The sequence below is a fragment of the Oncorhynchus nerka genome, linkage group LG25 (genome assembly GCF_034236695.1).
Source record: "Oncorhynchus nerka isolate Pitt River linkage group LG25, Oner_Uvic_2.0, whole genome shotgun sequence".
Taxonomy (NCBI): Eukaryota; Metazoa; Chordata; class Actinopteri; order Salmoniformes; family Salmonidae; genus Oncorhynchus; species Oncorhynchus nerka.
In genome coordinates this window covers 1,633,430-1,655,842 of record NC_088420.1, presented here as the reverse complement: position 1 = coordinate 1,655,842, position 22,413 = coordinate 1,633,430, and the positions used below count along the sequence as shown (strand labels likewise).

Below are 22,413 nucleotides of genomic sequence, written 5' to 3'. Positions count from 1 at the left end.
CATCCTGATATATACTGTAGCAGTCATACTGCACATCCTGATATATACTGTAGCAGTCATACTGCACATCCTGATATATACTGTAGCAGTCATACTGCACATGCTCATATATACTTTAACAGTCATACTGCACATCCTGATATATACTGTAGCAGTCACATACTGCACATCCTGATATATACTGTAACAGTCACATACTGCAGATCCTGATATATACTGTAGCTCTCACATACTGTACATCCTGATATATACTGTAGCAGTCACATACTGCACATCCTGATATAAACTGTAACAGTCACATACTACACATCCTGATATATACTGTAGCAGTCACATACTGCACATTCTCATATATACTGTAACAGTCATACTGCACATCCTGATATATACTGTAGCAGTCACATACTGCACATCCTGATATATACTGTAACAGTCACATACTGCACATCCTGATATATACTGTAGCAGTCACATACTGTACTTCCTGATATATACTGTAGCAGTCATACTGCACATCCTGATATATACTGTAACAGTCACATACTGCACATCCTGATATATACTCTAGCAGTCACATACTGCACATCCTGATATATACTCTAGCAGTCACATACTGCACATCCTGATATATACTCTAGCAGTCATACTGCAAATCCTGATATATACTGTAGCAGTCACATACTGCACATCCTGATATATACTGTAGCAGTCACATACTGCACATCCTGATATATACTGTAGCAGTCATACTGCACATCCTGATATATACTGTAGCAGTAATACTGCACATCCTGATATATACTGTAGCAGTCATACTGCACATCCTGATATATACTGTAGCAGTCATACTGCACATGCTCATATATACTGTAACAGTCATACTGCACATCCTGATATATACTGTAGCAGTCACATACTGCACATCCTGATATATACTGTAACAGTCACATACTGCAGATCCTGATATATACTGTAGCTCTCACATACTGTACATCCTGATATATACTGTAGCAGTCACATACTGCACATCCTGATATAAACTGTAACAGTCACATACTGCACATCCTGATATATACTGTAGCAGTCAAATACTGCACATCCTCATATATACTGTAACAGTCATACTGCACATCCTGATATATACTGTAGCAGTCACATACTGCACATCCTGATATATACTGTAACAGTCACATACTGCACATCCTGATATATACTGTAGCAGTCACATACTGTACTTCCTGATATATACTGTAGCAGTCATACTGCACATCCTGATATATACTGTAACAGTCACATACTGCACATCCTGAAATATACTCTAGCAGTCACATACTGCACATCCTGATATATACTCTAGCAGTCACATACTGCACATCCTGATATATACTGTAGCAGTCACATACTGCACATCCTGATATATACTGTAGCAGTCATACTGCACATCCTGATATATACTGTAGCAGTCATACTGCACATCCTGATATATACTGTAGCAGTCATACTGCACATCCTGATATATACTGTAGCAGTCATACTGCACATGCTCATATATACTGTAACAGTCATACTGCACATCCTGATATATACTGTAGCAGTCACATACTGCACATCCTGATATATACTGTAACAGTCACATACTGCACATCCTGATATAAACTGTAACAGTCACATACTGCACATCCTGATATATACTGTAGCAGTCACATACTGCACATCCTCATATATACTGTAACAGTCATACTGCACATCCTGATATATACTGTAGCAGTCACATACTGCACATCCTCATATATACTGTAACAGTCATACTGCACATCCTGATATATACTGTAGCAGTCACATACTGCACATCCTGATATATACTCTAGCAGTCATACTGCAAATCCTGATATATACTGTAGCAGTCACATACTGCACATCCTGATATATACTGTAGCAGTCACATACTGCACATCCTGATATATACTGTAGCAGTCACATACTGCACATCCTCATATATACTGTAACAGTCATACTGCACATCCTGATATATACTGTAGCAGTCACATACTGCACATCCTGATATATACTCTAGCAGTCATACTGCAAATCCTGATATATACTGTAGCAGTCACATACTGCACATCCTGATATATACTGTAGCAGTCACATACTGCACATCCTCATATATACTGTAGCAGTCATACTGCACATCCTGATATATACTGTAGCAGTCATACTGCACATCCTGATATATACTGTAGCAGTCATACTGCACATCCTGATATATACTGTAGCAGTCATACTGCACATGCTCATATATACTGTAACAGTCATACTGCACATCCTGATATATACTGTAGCAGTCACATACTGCACATCCTGATATATACTGTAACAGTCACATACTGCAGATCCTGATATATACTGTAGCTCTCACATACTGTACATCCTGATATATACTGTAGCAGTCACATACTGCACATCCTGATATAAACTGTAACAGTCACATACTCCACATCCTGATATATACTGTAGCAGTCACATACTGCACATCCTCATATATACTGTAACAGTCATACTGCACATCCTGATATATACTGTAGCAGTCATACTGCACATCCTGATATATACTGTAACAGTCACATACTGCACATCCTGATATATACTGTAACAGTCACATACTGCACATCCTGATATATACTCTAGCAGTCACATACTGCACATCCTGATATATACTCTAGCAGTCATACTGCAAATCCTGATATATACTGTAGCAGTCCCATACGGCACATCCTGATATATACTGTAACAGTCACATACTGCACATCCTCATATATACTGTAACAGTCATACTGCACATCCTGATATATACTGTAGCAGTCATACTGCACATCCTGATATATACTGTAGCAGTCACATCCTGCACATCCTGATATAAACTGTAACAGTCACATACTGCACATCCTGATATATACTCTAGCAGACACATACTGCACATCCTGATATATACTGTAGCAGTCACATACTGCACATCCTCATATATACTGTAACAGTCATACTGCACATCCTGATATATACTGTAGCAGTCACATACTGCACATCCTAATATATACTGTAACAGTCACATACTGCACATCCTGATATATACTGTAGCAGTCACATACTGCACATCCTGATATATACTGTAACAGTCACATACTGCACATCCTGATATATACTGTAGCAGTCACATACTGTACTTCCTGATATATACTGTAGCAGTCATACTGCACATCCTGATATATACTGTAACAGTCACATACTGCACATCCTGATATATACTCTAGCAGTCACATACTGCACATCCTGATATATACTCTAGCAGTCACATACTGCACATCCTGATATATACTCTAGCAGTCATACTGCAAATCCTGATATATACTGTAGCAGTCACATACTGCACATCCTGATATATACTGTAGCAGTCACATACTGCACATCCTCATATATACTGTAGCAGTCATACTGCACATCCTGATATATACTGTAGCAGTCATACTGCACATCCTGATATATACTGTAGCAGTCATACTGCACATCCTGATATATACTGTAGCAGTCATACTGCACATCCTGATTTATACTAACAGTCACATACTGCACATCCTGATATATACTGTAGCAGTCACATACTGCACATCCTGATATATACTGTAGCAGTCATACTGCACATCCTGATATATACTGTAGCAGTCATACTGCACATGCTGATATATACTGTAGCAGTCATACTGCACATCCTGATATATACTGTAACAATCACATACTGCACATCCTGATATATACTGTAGCAGTCACATACTGCACATCCTGATATATACTGTAGCAGTCATACTGCACATCCTGATATATACTGTAGCAGTCACATACTGCACATCCTGATATATACTGTAGCAGTCACATACTGCACATCCTGATATATACTGTAACAGTCACATACTGCACATCCTGATATATACTGTAACAGTCACATACTGCACATCCTGATATATACTGTAGCAGTCACATACTGCACATCCTCATCCTCTGTGTTAAACCCTGGATTGTACTGGACAGAATGAACCCGTTTGTTGTATTGTGAAGAAAACAGAAGAGGCACTTTAATCCACTCATGACTCCATTCTGTGTGCACCAAAATTACAATCCGTTTGCCTGAAGTGCCTTGTCAAATCAAATCAAATTGTATTAGTCACATGTGCCCGAAAACAACAGGTGTCGTAGACCTTACAGTGAAATGCTTACTTACAAGCTCTTAACCAACAATGCAGTTTAAAAAAAGATCAATAAGAAACACAAATAAAAGTAACAAGTAGTTAAAGAACAGCAGTAAAAGAACAATAGTGAGTCTATATACAGGGGCTACCAGTACAGAGTCAATGTGGAGGCTATATACAGGGGCTACCAGTACAGAGTCAATGTGGAGGCTATATACAGGGGCTACCAGTACAGAGTCAATGTGGAGGCTATATACAGGGGCTACCAGTACAGAGTCAATGTGGAGGCTATATACAGGGGCTACCAGTACAGAGTCAATGTGGAGGCTATATACAGGGGCTACCAGTACAGAGTCAATGTGGAGGCTATATACAGGGGCTACCAGTACAGAGTCAATGTGGAGGCTATATACAGGGGCTACCAATACAGAGTCAATGTGGAGGCTATATACAGGGGCTACCAGTACAGAGTCAATGTGGAGGCTATATACAGGGGCTACCAGTACAGAGTCAATGTGGAGGCTATATACAGGGGCTACCAGTACAGAGTCAATGTGGAGGCAATATACAGGGTGTTACGGTACAGAGTCAATGTGGAGGCTATATACAGGGTGTTACGGAACAGAGTCAATGTTGAGGCTATATACAGGGTGTTACGGAACAGAGTCAATGTGGAGGCTATATACAGGGTGTTACGGTACAGAGTCAATGTGGAGACTATATACAGGGTGTTACGGTACAGAGTCAATGTGGAGGCTATATACAGGGTATTACGGTACAGAGTCAATGTGGAGGCTATATACAGGGGGGTACCGGTACAGAGTCAATGTGGAGGCTATATACAGGGGGTACGGTACAGAGTCAATGTCGAGGCTATATACAGGGGGTACCGGTACAGAGTCAATGTGGAGGCTATATACAGAGGCTACCAGTACAGAGTCAATGTGGAGGCTATATACAGGGGGGTACCGGTACAGAGTTAATGTGGAGGCAATATACAGGGTGTTACGGTACAGAGTCAATGTGGAGGCTATATACAGGGTGTTACGGTACAGAGTCAATGTGGAGGCTATATACAGGGGGTACCGGTACAGAGTCAATGTGGAGGTTATATACAGGGGGGTACCGGTACAGAGTCAATGTGGAGGCTATATACAGGGGGTACCGGTACAGAGTCAATGTGAAGGCTATATCTTGGGGGTAACAGTACAGAGTCAATGTGGAGGCTTATATACAGGGGGTACCGGTACAGAGTCAATGTGGAGGCTATATACAGGGTGTTACGGCACAGAGTCAATGCGGAGGCTATATACAGGGGGTACCGGTACAGAGTCAATGTGGAGGCTATATACAGGGTGTTACGGTGCAGAGTCAATGTGGAGGCTATATACAGGGTGTTACGGTGCAGAGTCAATGTGGAGGCTATATACAGGGGGTACCGGTACAGAGTCAATGTGGAGGCTATATACAGGGGGTACCGGTACAGAGTCAATGTGGAGGTTATATACAGGGGGTAACAGTACAGAGTCAATGTGGAGGCTATATACAAGGTGTTACGGCACAGAGTCAATGCGGAGGCTATATACAGGGGGTACCGGTACAGAGTCAATGTGGAGGTTATATACAGGGGGTACCGGTACAGAGTCAATGTGGAGGTTATATACAGGGTGTTACGGTAGAGAGTCAATGTGGAGGCTATATACAGGGGGTAACAGTACAGAGTCAATGTGGAGGCTATATACAGGGGCTACCAGTACAGAGTCAATGTGGAGGCTATATACAGGGTGTTACGGTACAGATTTAATGTGGAGGCAATATACAGGGGGTACCGGTACAGAGTCAATGTGGAGGTTATATACAGGGGGTAACAGTACAGAATCAATGTGGAGGCTATATACAGGGGGTCACTGGTTAGTTGAGGTAATATGTACATGTGCGTAGAGTTATTAAAGTGACTATGCATAGATAAAAGAGAGTAGCAGCAGCGTAAAAGAAGGGGGGTAATGCAAATAGTCTGATTAGATGGTCAGGAGTCTTATTGCTTGGGGGTCGAAGCTGTTTAGAAGCCTCTTGGACTTAGACTTGGCGCTCCGGTACCGCTTGCCATGCGGTAGCAGAGAGAACAGTCTATGACTGGGGTGACTGGAGTCTTTGACAATTTTTAGGGCCTTCCTCTGACACCGCCTGGTATAGAGGTCCTGGATGGCAGGAAGCTTGGACCCAGTGATGGCACTCTGTAGAGCCTTACGGTCAGATGCAGAGCAATTACCATACCAGGCGGTGATGCAACCGGTCAGGATGCTCTCAATGGCGCAACTGTAGAACCTTTTGTGTATCTGAGGACCCATGCCAAATCCTGAGGGGGAATAGGTTTTGTCGTGTCCTCTTCATGACTGTCTTGGTGTGCTTGGACCATTATATTTTGTTGGTGATGTGGACACCAAGGAACTTGAAGCTCTCAACCTGCTCCACTACAGCCCCGTCGATGAGAATCGGGGAGTACTCGGCCCTCCTTTTCCTGTAGTCCACAATCTTTTCCTTAGTCTTGATCCCGTTGAGGGAGAGGTTGTTGTCCTGGCACCAGAAGGCCAGATGGGTCACTCAACTGAGACTGCTCTTCTCTGTGTCATGGAGACTCTCTGCCAAAGCTGACTCTCTCTCCTCTGTTCTCATCCTCCTATATCCAGCCGCTGCCTTCGACCCCGTGAACCATCAGATTCCCCTCTCCACCCTCTCGGGCTCTATGAGATCCTCCTCTCCACCCTCTCAGGGCTGGGCGTCTCAGGCTCTATGAGATCCTCCTCTCCACCCTCTCAGGGCTGGGCGTCTCAGGCTCTATGAGATCCTCCCCTCCACCCTCTCAGGGCTGGGCGTCTCAGGCTCTATGAGATCCTCCCCTCCACCCTCTCAGGGCTGGGCGTCTCAGGCTCTATCAGATCCTCCTCTCCACCCTCTCAGGGCTGGGCGTCTCAGGCTCTATGAGATCCTCCTCTCCACCCTCTCAGGGCTGGGTGTCTCAGGCTCTATGAGATCCTCCCCTCCACCCTCTCAGGGCTGGGCGTCTCAGGCTCGACACACTACTGGATTGCATCCTACTTGGCAGGCCTCTCCTACCAGGTGACATGGAGAGGATCTAAGACTGCACCACGTAGTCTCACTACTGGTGTCCCCCAGGACTCGGTTCTAGGCCCTCTCCTCTTCGCTCTGTTACATCTGCTCCTGCCACGCCCTCTACTGCTCATCCTGTGTCTCCTTTACCTGCCGCCACTCCCCCAGTGCTCTCTCTCTCCCTCTCTGTGTGATTGTGTGGTTGGAGACAGGTGTGCTGGAGTCAGAGCAGATCCCCACCAGCTGCAACCTGTTCCATAACCAAGACCTCTACAAATACTCAGCCCTGCCACTTCCACACTGCCAGATCGTAATTTCTGCTCAGTCAGTCTACGTTTCTAGCCGTTTATTACTATTTAGATCCTGTTATGCCTGTTTTCCTTGTCTGATACGGTTTTCATCTCTGCTATAGTTCTGCCCGCTCTGACTCTGGTCCCAGTCTCCAGTCCCACGTCTTGTCATCCTGCTACTCTGTCCTGGAATCCCCACTCTACCACTCCCTTGGATTCCCCTCCGGACCTGCTTACCCTGTCCCTCCCAACCCCTCTCACTCCAGCCTCAGCCTCCACACCTGGTTTCCTGCAACCCACCCGAGCTTCCCCTGGACTGCTCTCCATCTTCCTGCTTCGTTTGAATAAATACTTGACTTGATCCCAGTCAACTCGTCTGAGTCTGCTCTTTGGTTTCCCTGTTCCCCTCTATATACCAAGTCACTGGTCATATCCTCACATGGTCTCTCCTATCACTGCTATGACGATGGACCTCTTCTCTCTTTAGACCAAGTCACTCAGCTCTGTCATGTCCTCACGTGGTCTCTCCTACATTTGCTATACAGATGACTTTTCTCCTTCCTCCCCTCGGACTCCCAGGTGGCGACACGCATATTTCAACTTGGATGTCGGTCCACCACGTCAAGGTCTATATCGACAAGACAGTGCTGCTCTTACTCCCGGGGAATGCCTGCCCATTCAAAGACCTTGCTATCACAGTTGACAACTCCACAGTGTTGTCCTCCCAGAGTGCAAAGAACCTGGCATGACCCTGGGTAACACTCTTTCATTCTCTGCAAACATCAAAACAGTGATTCACTCCTGCAGGTTCCTGCTCTACTCAGTGTTGTCTGGGCTCCCAGCTTGTGCCATTAAACCCCTGCAATGTATCCAAAACGCTGCAATCCACTTGGTTTTCAACCTTCCTCAATTCTCCCATGTTACCGCACTCCTCCGCACACTCCACTGGCTTCCAGTCGAAACTCACATCCACTACAACACCATGGTGTTTACCTACGGAGCAGCAAGAGAAACTGCCCTTCCCTACCTTCAGGCTATGATCAAACCCTACACCCCAACCCGAGCACTCCGTCCTGGTGGAACCAGCTTCCTCCTGAAGCTAGGACAGCAGAGTCCCTGCCCATGTTCCCGAAAACAGCTGAAACCCGACCTCTTCAAAGAGTATCTTAAATAACCCCACGGCACCCCCCTGGCATTCTGTGTCCCAATGCACTGGCTCAGAGGGGACAGTCACACAATCCCTGTCTCGCTCTCTCTCCAGATCAGAGGTCAGTTTTAAAGGCAATACCTAAAGCCACTCTGGCAGCGGAGGCGTCGTAGTTGATCCAGAAGGAGACCCAGGACAGGATGGTGATCAGGATGGAGGGCATGTACGTCTGCAGGATGAAGTAGCCGATGTTCCTCTTTAGCTTGAAGCTCAGAGACAGACGTGGGTAGGCACCTGTAGGGAAAACAACATTGCGTCTTATTTCAAGACAGACATACAGAATGGACTGGACTAGACTGTACTACCTAGAGACAGTCTTGGGTAAGCACCTGTCTATAGGAACACAACGTAGTAAAAAAGTGGGAGAAGATGGAAAAAGGTGACAGTACTGCTGCTTAGCTCAAGCGGCACAAACACAGTGATAGGCCTATCTTATTTTGTGGCTTGTTTCACGTTCCCATAGCAACGGCAGTTTGTGTCACCATGGTAACAAGCAAGCCTGGACCAAAGTCCAAATGATTTGTTCGCAACTTAGCATTGAGACCACAATGGAAATGGAAATTTAAATTTCTCAGTATAATAATAATAATAAATGTTTATGCTTCGATGACATTACAGTTTCTCAATCGCGTACAATCATTTTCTGGAACAATCGATTTTCAAAACAGAGTGCACTAGACAAAGAACTCTCTGGCCTTTTGCTAAACAGTCCATGCATTTCCAAAATGTAGTTGCCTTCTCAAAACATAAATAAGATCATCAAAACTATATTATACCATCAAAATAAGTTCATCAAAACTATATTATACCATCAAAATTGCAAATACATTCATCAAATACTCAGAATAGACAGTAGTCTATAGCTTCATTAATAGAGTAGACAGTAGTCTATAGCTTCATTAATAGAGTAGACAGTAGTCTATAGCTTCATTAATAGAGTAGACAGTAGTCTATAGCTTCAGTAATAGAGTAGACAGTAGTCTATAGCTTCATTAATAGAGTAGACAGTAGTCTACGGCTTCAGTAATAGAGTAGACAGTAGTCTATAGCTTCATTAATAGAGTAGACAGTAGTCTATAGCTTCATTAATAGAGTAGACAGTAGTCTATAGCTTCAGTAATAGAGTAGACAGTAGTCTATAGCTTCATTAATAGAGTAGACAGTAGTCTATAGCTTCAGTAATAGAGTAGACAGTAGTCTATAGCTTCATTAATAGAGTAGACAGTAGTCTATAGCTTCAGTAATAGAGTAGACAGTAGTCTATAGCTTCAATAACTCTCTAATACTGGATCACTACACTACAGGACCCCAGACAATAACTATTATACTGGATCACAGGACCACTACACTACAGGACCCCAGAAAATAACTATTATACTGGATCACAGGACCACTACACTACAGGGCCCCAGACAATAACTATTATACTGGATCACAGGACCACTACACTACAGGGCCCCAGACAATAACTATTATACTGGATCACAGGACCACTACACTACAGGACCCCAGACAATAACTATTATACTGGATCACAGGACCACTACACTACAGAGCCCCAGACAATAACTATTATACTGGATCACAGCACAGGACCACTACACTACAGGGCCCCAGACAATAACTATTATACTGGATCACAGGACCACTACACTACAGGACCCCAGACAATAACTATTATACTGGATCACAGGACAGGACCACTACACTACAGGACCCCAAACAATAACTATTATACTGGATCACAGGACCACTACACTACAGGGCCCCAGACAATAACTATTATACTGGATCACAGCACAGGACCACTACACTACAGGACCCCAGACAATAACTATTATACTGGATCACAGGACAGGACCACTACACTACAGGACCCCAGACAATAACTATTATACTGGATCACAGCACAGGACCACTACACTACAGGGCCCCAGACAATAACTATTATACTGGATCACAGGACCACTACACTACAGGGCCCCAGACAATAACTATTATACTGGATCACAGGACCACTACACTACAGGGCCCCAGACAATAACTATTATACTGGATCACAGGACCACTACACTACAGGACCCCAGACAATAACTATTATACTGGATCACAGGACCACTACACTACAGGGCCCCAGACAATAACTATTATACTGGATCACAGCACAGGACCACTACACTACAGGGCCCCAGACAATAACTATTATACTGGATCACAGGACCACTACACTACAGGACCCCAGACAATAACTATTATACTGGATCACAGGACCACTACACTACAGGGCCCCAGACAATAACTATTATACTGGATCACAGGACCACTACACTACAGGACCCCAGACAATAACTATTATACTGGATCACAGGACCACTACACTACAGGACCCCAGACAATAACTATTATACTGGATCACAGGACCACTACACTACAGGGCCCCAGACAATAACTATTATACTGGATCACAGGACCACTACACTACAGGACCCCAGACAATAACTATTATACTGGATCACAGGACCACTACACTACAGGGCCCCAGACAATAACTATTATACTGGATCACAGGACCACTACACTACACTACCCCAGACAGTAACTATTATACTGGATCACAGGACCACTACACTACAGGGCCCCAGACAATAACTATTATTCTGGATCACAGGACCACTACACTACACTACCCCAGACAATAACTATTATACTGGATCACAGCACAGGACCACTACACTACAGGACCCCAGACAATAACTATTATACTGGATCACAGGACCACTACACTACAGGACCCCAGACAATAACTATTATTCTGGATCACAGGACCACTACACTACAGGACCCCAGACAATAACTATTATTCTGGATCACAGGACCACTACACTACAGGACCCCAGACAATAACTATTATACTGGATCACAGCACAGGACCACTACACTACACTACAGGACCCCAGACAATAACTATTATTCTGGATCACAGGACCACTACACTACAGTACCCCAGACAATAACTATTATACTGGATCACAGGACCACTACACTACAGGACCCCAGACAATAACTATTACACTGGATCACAGGACCACTACACTACCCCAGACAATAACTATTATACTGGATCACAGGACCACTACACTACAGGGCCCCAGACAATAACTATTATACTGGATCACAGGACAGGACCACTACACTACAGGACCCCAGACAATAACTATTATACTGGATCACAGGACCACTACACTACAGGACCCCAGACAATAACTATTATACTGGATCACAGGACCACTACACTACAGGACCCCAGACAATAACTATTATACTGGATCACAGGACCACTACACTACAGGGCCCCAGACAATAACTATTATTCTGGATCACAGGACCACTACACTACAGGACCCCAGACAATAACTATTATACTGGATCACAGCACAGGACCACTACACTACCCCAGGCAATAACTATTATACTGGATCACAGCACAGGACCACTACACTACAGGGCCCCAGACAATAACTATTATACTGGATCACAGGACAGGACCACTACACTACAGGACCCCAGACAGTAACTATTATACTGGATCACAGGACAGGACCACTACACTACAGGGCCCCAGACAATAACTATTATACTGGATCACAGGACCACTACACTACAGGACCCCAGACAATAACTATTATACTGGATCACAGGACCACTACACTACAGGACCCCAGACAGTAACTATTATACTGGATCACAGCACCACTACACTACAGGACCCCAGACAATAACTATTATACTGGATCACAGGACAGGACCACTACACTACAGGACCCCAGACAGTAACTATTATACTGGATCACAGGACAGGACCACTACACTACAGGACCCCAGACAGTAACTATTATACTGGATCACAGGACCACTACACTACAGGGCCCCAGACAATAACTAGTATTCTGGATCACAGGACCACTACACTACAGGACCCCAGACAATAACTATTATTCTGGATCACTCTTCAATAAGGTTCAGGGTGTTTGTTGGAGTGTTTGAGTACCTGAAAACTACATCACAATACAATACACAGGAACATAACATTTTGGAGGGAGCTGGGAGAGAGATTGTTGCGTAGTAAAACAAAAAGTTACAATAAAGTTTGAGGTAATGGAAACATCAGAGGCAGTTGGTCTGGTTTCTCTAACAAACAACGGAAACTTCATCAGAGGCAGTTGGTCTGGTTTCTCTAACAAACAACGGAAACTTCATCAGAGGCTGTTCGTCTGGTTTCTCTAACAAACAACAGAAACTTCATCAGAGGCTGTTGGTCTGGTTTCTCTAACAAACAACAGAAACTTCATCAGAGGCTGTTGGTCTGGTTTCTCTAACAAACAACGGAAACTTCATCAGAGGCTGTTCGTCTGGTTTCTCTAACAAACAACGGAAACTTCATCAGAAGCTGTTCGTCTGGTTTCTCTAACAAACAACAGAAACTTCATCAGAGGCTGTTGGTCTGGTTTCTCTAACAAACAACGGAAACTTCATCAGAGGCTGTTGGTCTGGTTTCTCTAACAAACAACGGAAACTTTAGAGGCTGTTGGTCTGGTTTTGTCTAACAAACAAAAAACTAATCACAAAAGAGTGCGCCAATTTTTTTGATAATGATACCAAACAAGGGGACAGTATAATATGATCATGATAAGTTTTGCAGTGTTACATTAACTTCCACAAAACTCCCAGGTTTCCCAGAAATCCTAGTTGGAGGATTCTAGATTCCCTCCTGATACCGGGAATCGTCAAACCTACGTTTTCTGTAAAAGCAACCCTAATCATGGCTCTCCATGGCCGTTACTGTACCTGTGGAAAAGACCACATTCCTGGAAACCAGTTTGTAGTCCACGATGGAGAACTGAGGCAGCTCGATGCGAGTCACTCCTGTCACAGCATTCTTCCCCCCTTTCCAGTAGAACTCGATGTCATCTGTGGTGTAGCCATCTGTCACACAGAAACACAGGCATGCGCCATACTTAGTTCATTACTCAACATAATACAAATCATAGTGGAATCTAGTTAACTATGCGAGTCTGACGAGAAATAACGTATTGTAGGTTATCCCTGCTATTGAATGCAGTGAACTACTAAATATGTGCGAATGAAAGTAAAATATAGGTTATGTAACCCAAGCCAACACACTAAAGCACTAACTTACACTTGTCATTAATTTAGTTGACACATTAAGATGATCGTCTATTGCATTCAGGCTAAGTGATATTTGTGGCTCGTGATGACAGAGTATGATGAAGTCCTGTGAATCACAGAAAGAGCAGAGGCTCATGGGTAATAGATAGTTACATGAGGCTGACGTAAATCTACTATTAGCCTGATGTCTAGCTGACAACGTCTATGTGTCCCCAATGGCACCCTATTCCAGATCTAAAGTAGTGTCCCCAATGGCACCCTATTCCAGATCTAAAGTAGTGCACTATTTAGGGAATAGGGCTCTGGTCTGAAGTAGTACACTATAAAGGGAATAGGGTTCTGGTCTAAAGTAGTACACTATATAGGGAATAGGGCTCTGGTCTGAAGTAGTACACTATATAGGGAATAGGGCTCTGGTCTAAAGTAGTCCACTAAAGTAGTCCACTACGGAGCTGTGAGGGGAACAGCACCTCAGTACCTCCAGGCTCTGATCAGGCCCTACACCCAAACAAGGGCACTGCGTTCATCCACCTCTGGCCTGCTCGCCTCCCTACCACTGAGGAAGTACAGTTCCCGCTCAGCCCAGTCAAAACTGTTCGCTGCTCTGGCCCCCCAATGGTGGAACAAACTCCCTCACGACGCCAGGACAGCGGAGTCAATCACCACCTTCCGGAGACACCTGAAAACCCACCTCTTTAAGGAATACCTAGGATAGGATAAAGTAATCCTTCTCACTCCCCCCTTAAAATATTTAGATGCACTATTGTAAAGTGGCTGTTCCACTAGATGTCATAAGGTGAACGCACCAATTAAGGTGAACGCACCATAAGGTGAACGCACCGTGCTTTTACACCTGCATTGTTTGCTGTTTGGGGTTTTAGGCTGGGTTTCTGTACAGCACTTTGAGATATCAGCTGATGTACGAAGGGCTATATAAATAAATTTGATTTGATTTGATTTGTAAGTCGCTCTGGATAAGAGCGTCTGCTAAATGACTTAAATGTAAATGTGTATAGGGAATAGGGTTCTGGTCTAAAGTAGTGTACTATATAGGGAATAGGGCTCTGGTCTAAAGTAGTGCACTATATAGGGAATAGGGTTCTGGTCTAAAGTAGTGTACTATATAGGGAATAGGGCTCTGGTCTAAAGTAGTCCACTATATAGGGAATAGGGCTCTGGTCTGAAGTAGTACACTATATAGGGAATAGGGCTCTGGTCTAAAGTAGTCCACTATATAGGGAATAGGGCTCTGGTCTAAAGTAGTGCACTATTTAGGGAATAGGGCTCTGGTCTAAAGTAGTCCACTATATAGGGAATAGGGCTCTGGTCTGAAGTAGTACACTATATAGGGAATAGGGCTCTGGTCTAAAGTAGTGCACTATATAGGGAATAGGGCTCTGGTCTAAAGTAGTACACTATATAGGGAATAGGGCTCTGGTCTGAAGTAGTACACTATATAGGGAATAGGGCTCTGGTCTAAAGTAGTGCACTATATAGGGAATAGGGCTCTGGTCTAAAGTAGTGCACTATATAGGGAATAGGGTTCTGGTCTAAAGTAGTGTACTATATAGAGAATAGGGCTCTGGTCTAAAGTAGTGTACTATATAGGGAATAGGGCTCTGGTCTAAAGTAGTGCACTATATAGGGAATAGGGCTCTGGTCTGAAGTAGTACACTATATAGGGAATAGGGTTCTGGTCTAAAGTAGTGTACTATATAGGGAATAGGGCTCTGGTCTAAAGTAGTGCACTATATAGGGAATAGGGTTCTGGTCTAGAGTAGTGTACTATATAGGGAATAGGGCTCTGGTCTAAAGTAGTGCACTATATAGGGAATAGGGTTCTGGTCTAAAGTAGTGTACTATATAGGGAATAGGGTTCTGGTCTAAAGTAGTATACTATATAGGGAATAGGGCTCTGGTCTAAAGTAGTGCACTATATAGGGAATAGGGCTCTGGTCTAAAGTAGTGCACTTTATAGGGAATAGGGTTCCATTTTGGACATAGCCTGACAGTGTTTCCAGTCTCATTGGTAGGCAGACCAACAGATACGCTGTTTACGGCTGTTCATAAGTGACCTTCAGCAGTTTTATGGGGAGACATGTACTGATGAGTTAGGAGACATAATGGATAAAGTACAGAGTCCACTCTATTGATCTCTCTTGATATCCTCTTCAGAGGACTCTATCACCGCCTGGTATGGCAACTGCGCCGCCTGGTATGGCAACTGCGCCGCCTGGTATGGCAACTGCGCCGCCTGGTATGGCAACTGCACCGCCTGGTATGGCAACTGCACCGCCTGGTATGGCAACTGCACACTACCTGCCCTTCAGGACACCTACAGCGCTGGATGTCACAGGAAGGGCAAAAAGATCATCAAGGACCTCAGCCACCCGAGAAAAGGCCTGTTCAACCCGCTACCATCCAGAAGGCGAGGTCAGTACAGGTGCATCAAAGATGGGACCGAGAGACTGAAAAAACACCTCACATTTCAGACTGTTAAATAGCCATACAACAGGTGTAGACCATGAAATGCTTACTTACAGGCCAACAGCGCAGTTCATAATAAAATATTTACTAAATAAACTAAAGCGATAAAAAAATTATACAAAAATGAGTAACACAATAAATGTACAACAATAACAGGCTATTTACAGGTGGTACCGGTACAGAGTTAACGGGGATACAGGTTAGTCAAGGTAATTCGTGAAGTGAATAGATAATAAACAGCGAGTAGTAACAGAAAAATAGGTCAAAAGTAGGCTATGTAGAACAAAAATGCCTCTCTGACTTGTTGAATAAGAAATAACATTCACTCTATTAAAAGGGAATTTCTATTTGGAACATTCAAGAATGCAAATTGGAAGAAGGTGAACGGAAAGGCTCTGGAGCAACGAACCGCCCTTGCTGTCTCTGCCTGGCCGGTTCCCCTCTTTCCACTGGGATTCTCTGCCTCTAACCCTATTACAGGGGCTGAGTCACTGGCTTACTGGGGCTCTCTCATGCCGTCCCTTGAAGGGGTGCGTCACCTGAGTGGATTGATTCACTGATGTGGTCTTCCTGTCTGGGTTGGCGCCCCCCCTTGGGTTGTGCCATGGCGGAGATCTTTGTGGGCTATACTCGGCCTCGTCTCAGGATGTTAAGTTGGTGGTTGAAGATATCCCTCTAGTGGTGTGGGGGCTGTGCTTTGGCAAAGTGGGTGGGGTTATATCCTTCCTGTTTGGCCCTGTCCGGGGGTGTCCTCGGATGGGGCCAGTGTCTCCTGACCCCTCCTGTCTCAGCCTCCAGTATTTATGCTGCAGTAGTTTGTGTCGGGGGGCTAGGATCAGTTTGTTATATCTGGAGTACTTCTCCTGTCCTATTCGGTGTCCTGTGTGAATTTAAGTGTGCTTTCTCTAATTCTCTCTTTCTTTCTCTCTCTCGGAGGACCTGAGCCCTAGGACCATGCCCCAGGACTACCTGACATGATGACTCCTTGCTGTCCCCAGTCCACCTGGCCGTGCTGCTGCTCCAGTTTCAACTGTTCTGCCTTATTATTATTCGACCATGCTGGTCATTTATGAACATTTGAACATCTTGGCCATGTTCTGTTATAATCTCCACCCGGCACAGCCAGAAGAGGACTGGCCACCCCACATAGCCTGGTTCCTCTCTAGGTTTCTTCCTAGGTTTTGGCCTTTCTAAGGAGTTGTTCCTAGCCACTGTGCTTCTACACCTGCATTGCTTGCTGTTTGGGGTTTTAGGCTGGGTTTCTGTACAGCACTTTGAGATATCAGCTGATGTACGAAGGGCTATATAAATACATTTGATTTGATTTGATTTGACCCACTCCCAAATTGGAATGGGTCTAGGGTTTCCGGCATGATGGTGTTGATGTGAGCCATGACCAGCCTTTCAACGCACCTCATGGCTACCGATATGAGTGCTACGGGGCGGTAATCATTTAGGCAGGTTACCTTCAATTTCTTGGGCACCGAGATGGTCTGTTTGAAACATGTAAGTACTATAGACTCAGTCGGGGAGAGGTTGAAAATGTCAGTGAAGACACTTGCCAGTTGGTCCATGCATGCTTTGAGTACATGTCCTGGTAATCTGTCTGATCCCGCAGCTTTGTAAATGTTGACCTATTTAAAGGTCTTGCTCACATCAGCTACGGAGAGTGTGATCACACAGTCATCCGGAACAGCTGGTGCTCTCATACATGCTTCAGTGTTGCTTGCCTCGAAGCGAGCATAAAAAGGCACTTAGCTGGTCTGGTAGGCTCGCATCACTGGGCAGCTTGCGACTGGGTTTCCCTTTGTAGCCCATAATAGTCCTGTATTGGCGTTTTGCCTGTTTGATGATTTGTCTGAGGGCATAGCGGGATTTCTTATAAGCTTGGGGATTCGAGTCAGCAAACTTTCAGTTACTGGCCCAATGCTCTAACCACTAGGCTACCTGCCGCTCTAGCCTTTATCCATGGCTTCTGGTTGGGAAATGTACGTACGGTCACTGTGGGGAAAACGTCGTTGATGCACTTATTTATGAAGCCGGTGACTGGCATGCCATTGGATGGATCCGGAAACATATTCCAGTCTGTGCAGGAAAACAGTCCTGTAGTTTATCATCCGCGTCATCTGACCACTTCCGTATCGAGTGAGTCACTGGTACTTCCTGCTTTAGTTTTTGCTTGTAAGCAGGAATCCGGAGGATAGAATTATGGTCAGATTTGCCTAATGGAGGTCGAGGGAGAGCTTTGTATGCATCTCTGTGTGTGGAGTAAAGGTGGTCTAGAGTTTTTTTCCCTCTGATTGCACATGTAACATACTGGTAGAAATGAGGTCAAATGGATTTAAGTTTCCCTGCATTAACGTCCCCGGCCACTAGGAGTGCCACATCTGGATGAGCATTGTATTGCTGGCTTATGGCCTTATAGAGTTGGTTGAATGTGGTCTTAGTGTCAGCATCGGTCTGTGGTGGTAAATAGATGGCTACGAATAATACAGATGAGAACTCTCTTGGTAGATAATGTGGTCTACAGCTTATCATGAGGTATTCTACCTCGAGACTTCTTTAATATTAGACATCGCGCACCAGCAGTTATTGACAAATACACACCCCCGCCCCTAGTCTTAACAGATGTAGCTGCTCTGTCCTGCCGATGCATGGAGAAGCCAGCCAGCTCTATATTATCCGTGTCGTCGTTCAGCCACGTCTCGGTGAAACATAAGATGACAGTTTTTAATATCCCGTTGGTAGAATAGTCTTAATCGTAGATCGTCCAGTTTGTTTTCCAATGATTGGCTGCACGTTGGCCAATAGTACGGAGGGTAGTGGTGGTTTACCTATTCGTCGGCAAAATCCTTGCACCCGCCCTCCCGCTTTTCCTCCGTCTTTTCCTCAAGCTGATGATGGGGATTTGGGCCTGGTCTTGACAAAGCAGTATATCCTTAGAGTTAGACTCATTAAAGAAAAACAACTCTTCATTCAGTTCGAGGTGAGTAATCGCTGTTCTGATGTCCAGAAGCTCTTTTCGGTCATAAGAGACGGTAGCAGCAACATTATGTACACAATAAGTTATAAACAATGTGGAAAAACAGCACAGTTGGTTTGGAGCCAATAAAACGACAGCCATCCCCTCCGGCGCAATTATACCGCCACTAGCTGGCCCCCGTCCAGTACCCTGCCCTGAGCTTAGTCACCGTCACTAGACGGCTACCACCCGGTTACTCAACCCTGCACCATAGAGGCTGCTGCCTTATGTACATAGAATCATTACATTACATTTGACATTTAAGTCATTTAGCAGACGCTCTTATCCAAATTGGATCACTGGTCACTTTAATAATGTTTACATACTGTTTTACTCATCTCATATGTATATACTGTATTCTATTCTATTGTATTATAGTCTACTGTATTCTATTCTACTGTATTCTAGCCTACTGTATTCTAGTCTACTGTATTCTATTCTACTGTATTCTATTCTACTGTATTCTATTCTACTGTATTCTATTCTACTGTATTCTATTCTACTGTATTCTAGTCTACTGTATTCTAGTCTACTGTATTCTAGTCAATGCTCATCCTATTCAACTATAGCTGGAAATGTACTATTCGATCCTACAGATATGGACAGTATGTGGATAGAATATATAGTATAGTGTCTATACATCGCATCACATATATATATATTTTCTATACACCGGACTCCGACATTGCTTGTCCTAATATTTATATATTTCTTAATTTCATTATATTACTTTTATCTCGTGTGTATTGTTGTGAATTGTTAGATATTACTGCACTGTTGGAGCTAGGAACACTACAGCATTTCCCTACACCCTTTGATTTGATATGCAGTTTACTCACAGCTCTCTATCTCCAGAGTACAGTTCTGTTCGTCCAGTGGGTATCTCCTCAGGTCCATCATACAGGCGGCCGTCGTTGTTATCCTACATCAAACAGACCAACATTATGACACAGATTAAGAAACAGGTCCAAAAACGTTTCCCTTTATAGTGCACCACTTCTGACCAAGGCCCATATGGCTCTGGTGAAAACTAGTGCACTAGGGAATAGGGTGCCATTTGGGACTGACTAAAAGATAGGCAAACACATCCTACAGAAAAGGTACAGACATGCTGATATTTATTTATTTAATTTAACCAGGAAAGTCAGTTAAGAACTAATTCTTATTTACAATGACGGCCAACACCAGCCAAACCCGGACTACGTTGGGCCAATTGTGGGTTCCCACAACTATGGGACTCCCAATCACGGCCGGTTGTGATACAGCCTGGATACAAACCAGGGTGTCTGTGGTGACGCCTCAAGCAATGAGATGCAGTGCCTTAGACTGCTGCGCCACTCGGGAGCCCTGATAGACAGAGTTAAAATTCTGGACTGGCCTCCTGAACAGGACCGACATGCTCAGATTCTCCGTACGTTAGCACACATGCACACACCCACACCAATGAGAATGTCAGCCCTTTTCCAGCTGCCACCTCCAGAGCTAGAAAGAGCTGTGTGGGTTCTATTTGTCTGTGTTGAACCAACAACGTGAAGCCCTGAACACGCAGGTCCTGAAGAAACCTCTGGTTGAAACATGAACCCACACTGCCTGTCTGGTCCGATGTGGCCTGGTCTCAATGAGCCAATACACTGCCTGTCTGGTCCGATGTGGCCTGGTCTCAATGAGCCAACACACTGTCTGTCTGGTCCGATGTGGCCTGTTCTCCATGAGCCAACACACTGTCTGTCTGGTCCGATGTGTCCTGGTCTCAATGAGCCAACACACTGCCTGTCTGGTCCGATGTGGCCTGGTCTCAATGAGCCAATACACTGCCTGTCTGGTCCGATGTGGCCTGGTCTCAATGAGCCAACACACTGCCTGTCTGGTCCGATGTGGCCTGGTCTCAATGAGCCAACACACTGTCTGTCTGGTCCGATGTGGCCTGGTCTCAATGAGCCAATACACTGCCTGTCTGGTCCGATGTGACCTGGTCTCAATGAACCAACACACTGCCTGTCTGGTCCGATGTGGCCTGGTCTCAATGAGCCAACACACTGCCTGTCTGGTCCGATGTGGCCTGGTCTCAATGAGCCAACACACTGCCTGTCTGGTCCGATGTGGCCTGGTCTCAATGAGCCAACACACTGCCTGTCTGGTCCGATGTGGACTGTTTAAATGAGCCACAACACACTCATTACTACAGGGAATGTTGGAAGCATAAGTAAGCCTTGTATTGGAAGCATAAGTAAGCCTTGTCTGAGCCAAATTTTACCTAGGTTCACTAAACGGGGCAGAGACTAGGTTCACTAAACGGGGCAGAGACTAGGTTCACTAAACGGGGCAGATTCTAGGAACCCAGATATTCCTATCTAAACTGATCCTGAAAGGCTTCATCAGATGGCCTACCTCTAAAACACCGGATATTCTGAGATTACATATCTGTGGTGGTTTAGCCTCGGCCTGAGAGGCTCCCCGACTGTGGTGGTTTAGCCTCGGCCTGAGAGGCTCCCCGACTGTGGTGGTTTAGCCTCGGCCTGAGAGGCTCCCCGACTGTGGTGGTTTAGCCTCGGCCTGAGAGGCTCCCCGACTGTGGTGGTTTAGCCTCGGCCTGAGAGGCTCCCCGACTGTGGTGGTTTAGCCTCGGCCTGAGAGGCTCCCCGACTGTGGTGGTTTAGCCTCGGCCTGAGAGGCTCCCGACTGTGGTGGTTTAGCCTCGGCCTGAGAGGCTCCCGACTGTGGTGGTTTAGCCTCGGCCTGAGAGGCTCCCGACTGTGGTGGTTTAGCCTCGGCCTGAGAGGCTCCCCGACTGTGGTGGTTTAGCCTCGGCCTGAGAGGCTCCCCGACTGTGGTGGTTTAGCCTCGGCCTGAGAGGCTCCCCGACTGTGGTGGTTT

At 45.0% G+C, this 22,413-nt stretch overlaps 1 protein-coding gene across 1 annotated transcript in view; it reads right to left on the bottom strand.

The window, feature by feature from the left end:
• Positions 1-22,413, bottom strand: part of LOC115127342 (gamma-aminobutyric acid receptor subunit beta-3-like) — a 101,623-nt gene that overhangs the window by 18,633 nt on the left and 60,577 nt on the right. The window contains exons 6-8 of the mRNA XM_065009465.1: positions 20,379-20,461; positions 13,689-13,826; positions 8,925-9,077 (exon numbers count right to left, since the gene is read on the bottom strand). Of these exons, the coding sequence (XP_064865537.1) occupies positions 8,925-9,077; positions 13,689-13,826; positions 20,379-20,461 (374 nt within the window). The remainder of the gene's footprint in view (positions 1-8,924; positions 9,078-13,688; positions 13,827-20,378; positions 20,462-22,413) is intronic.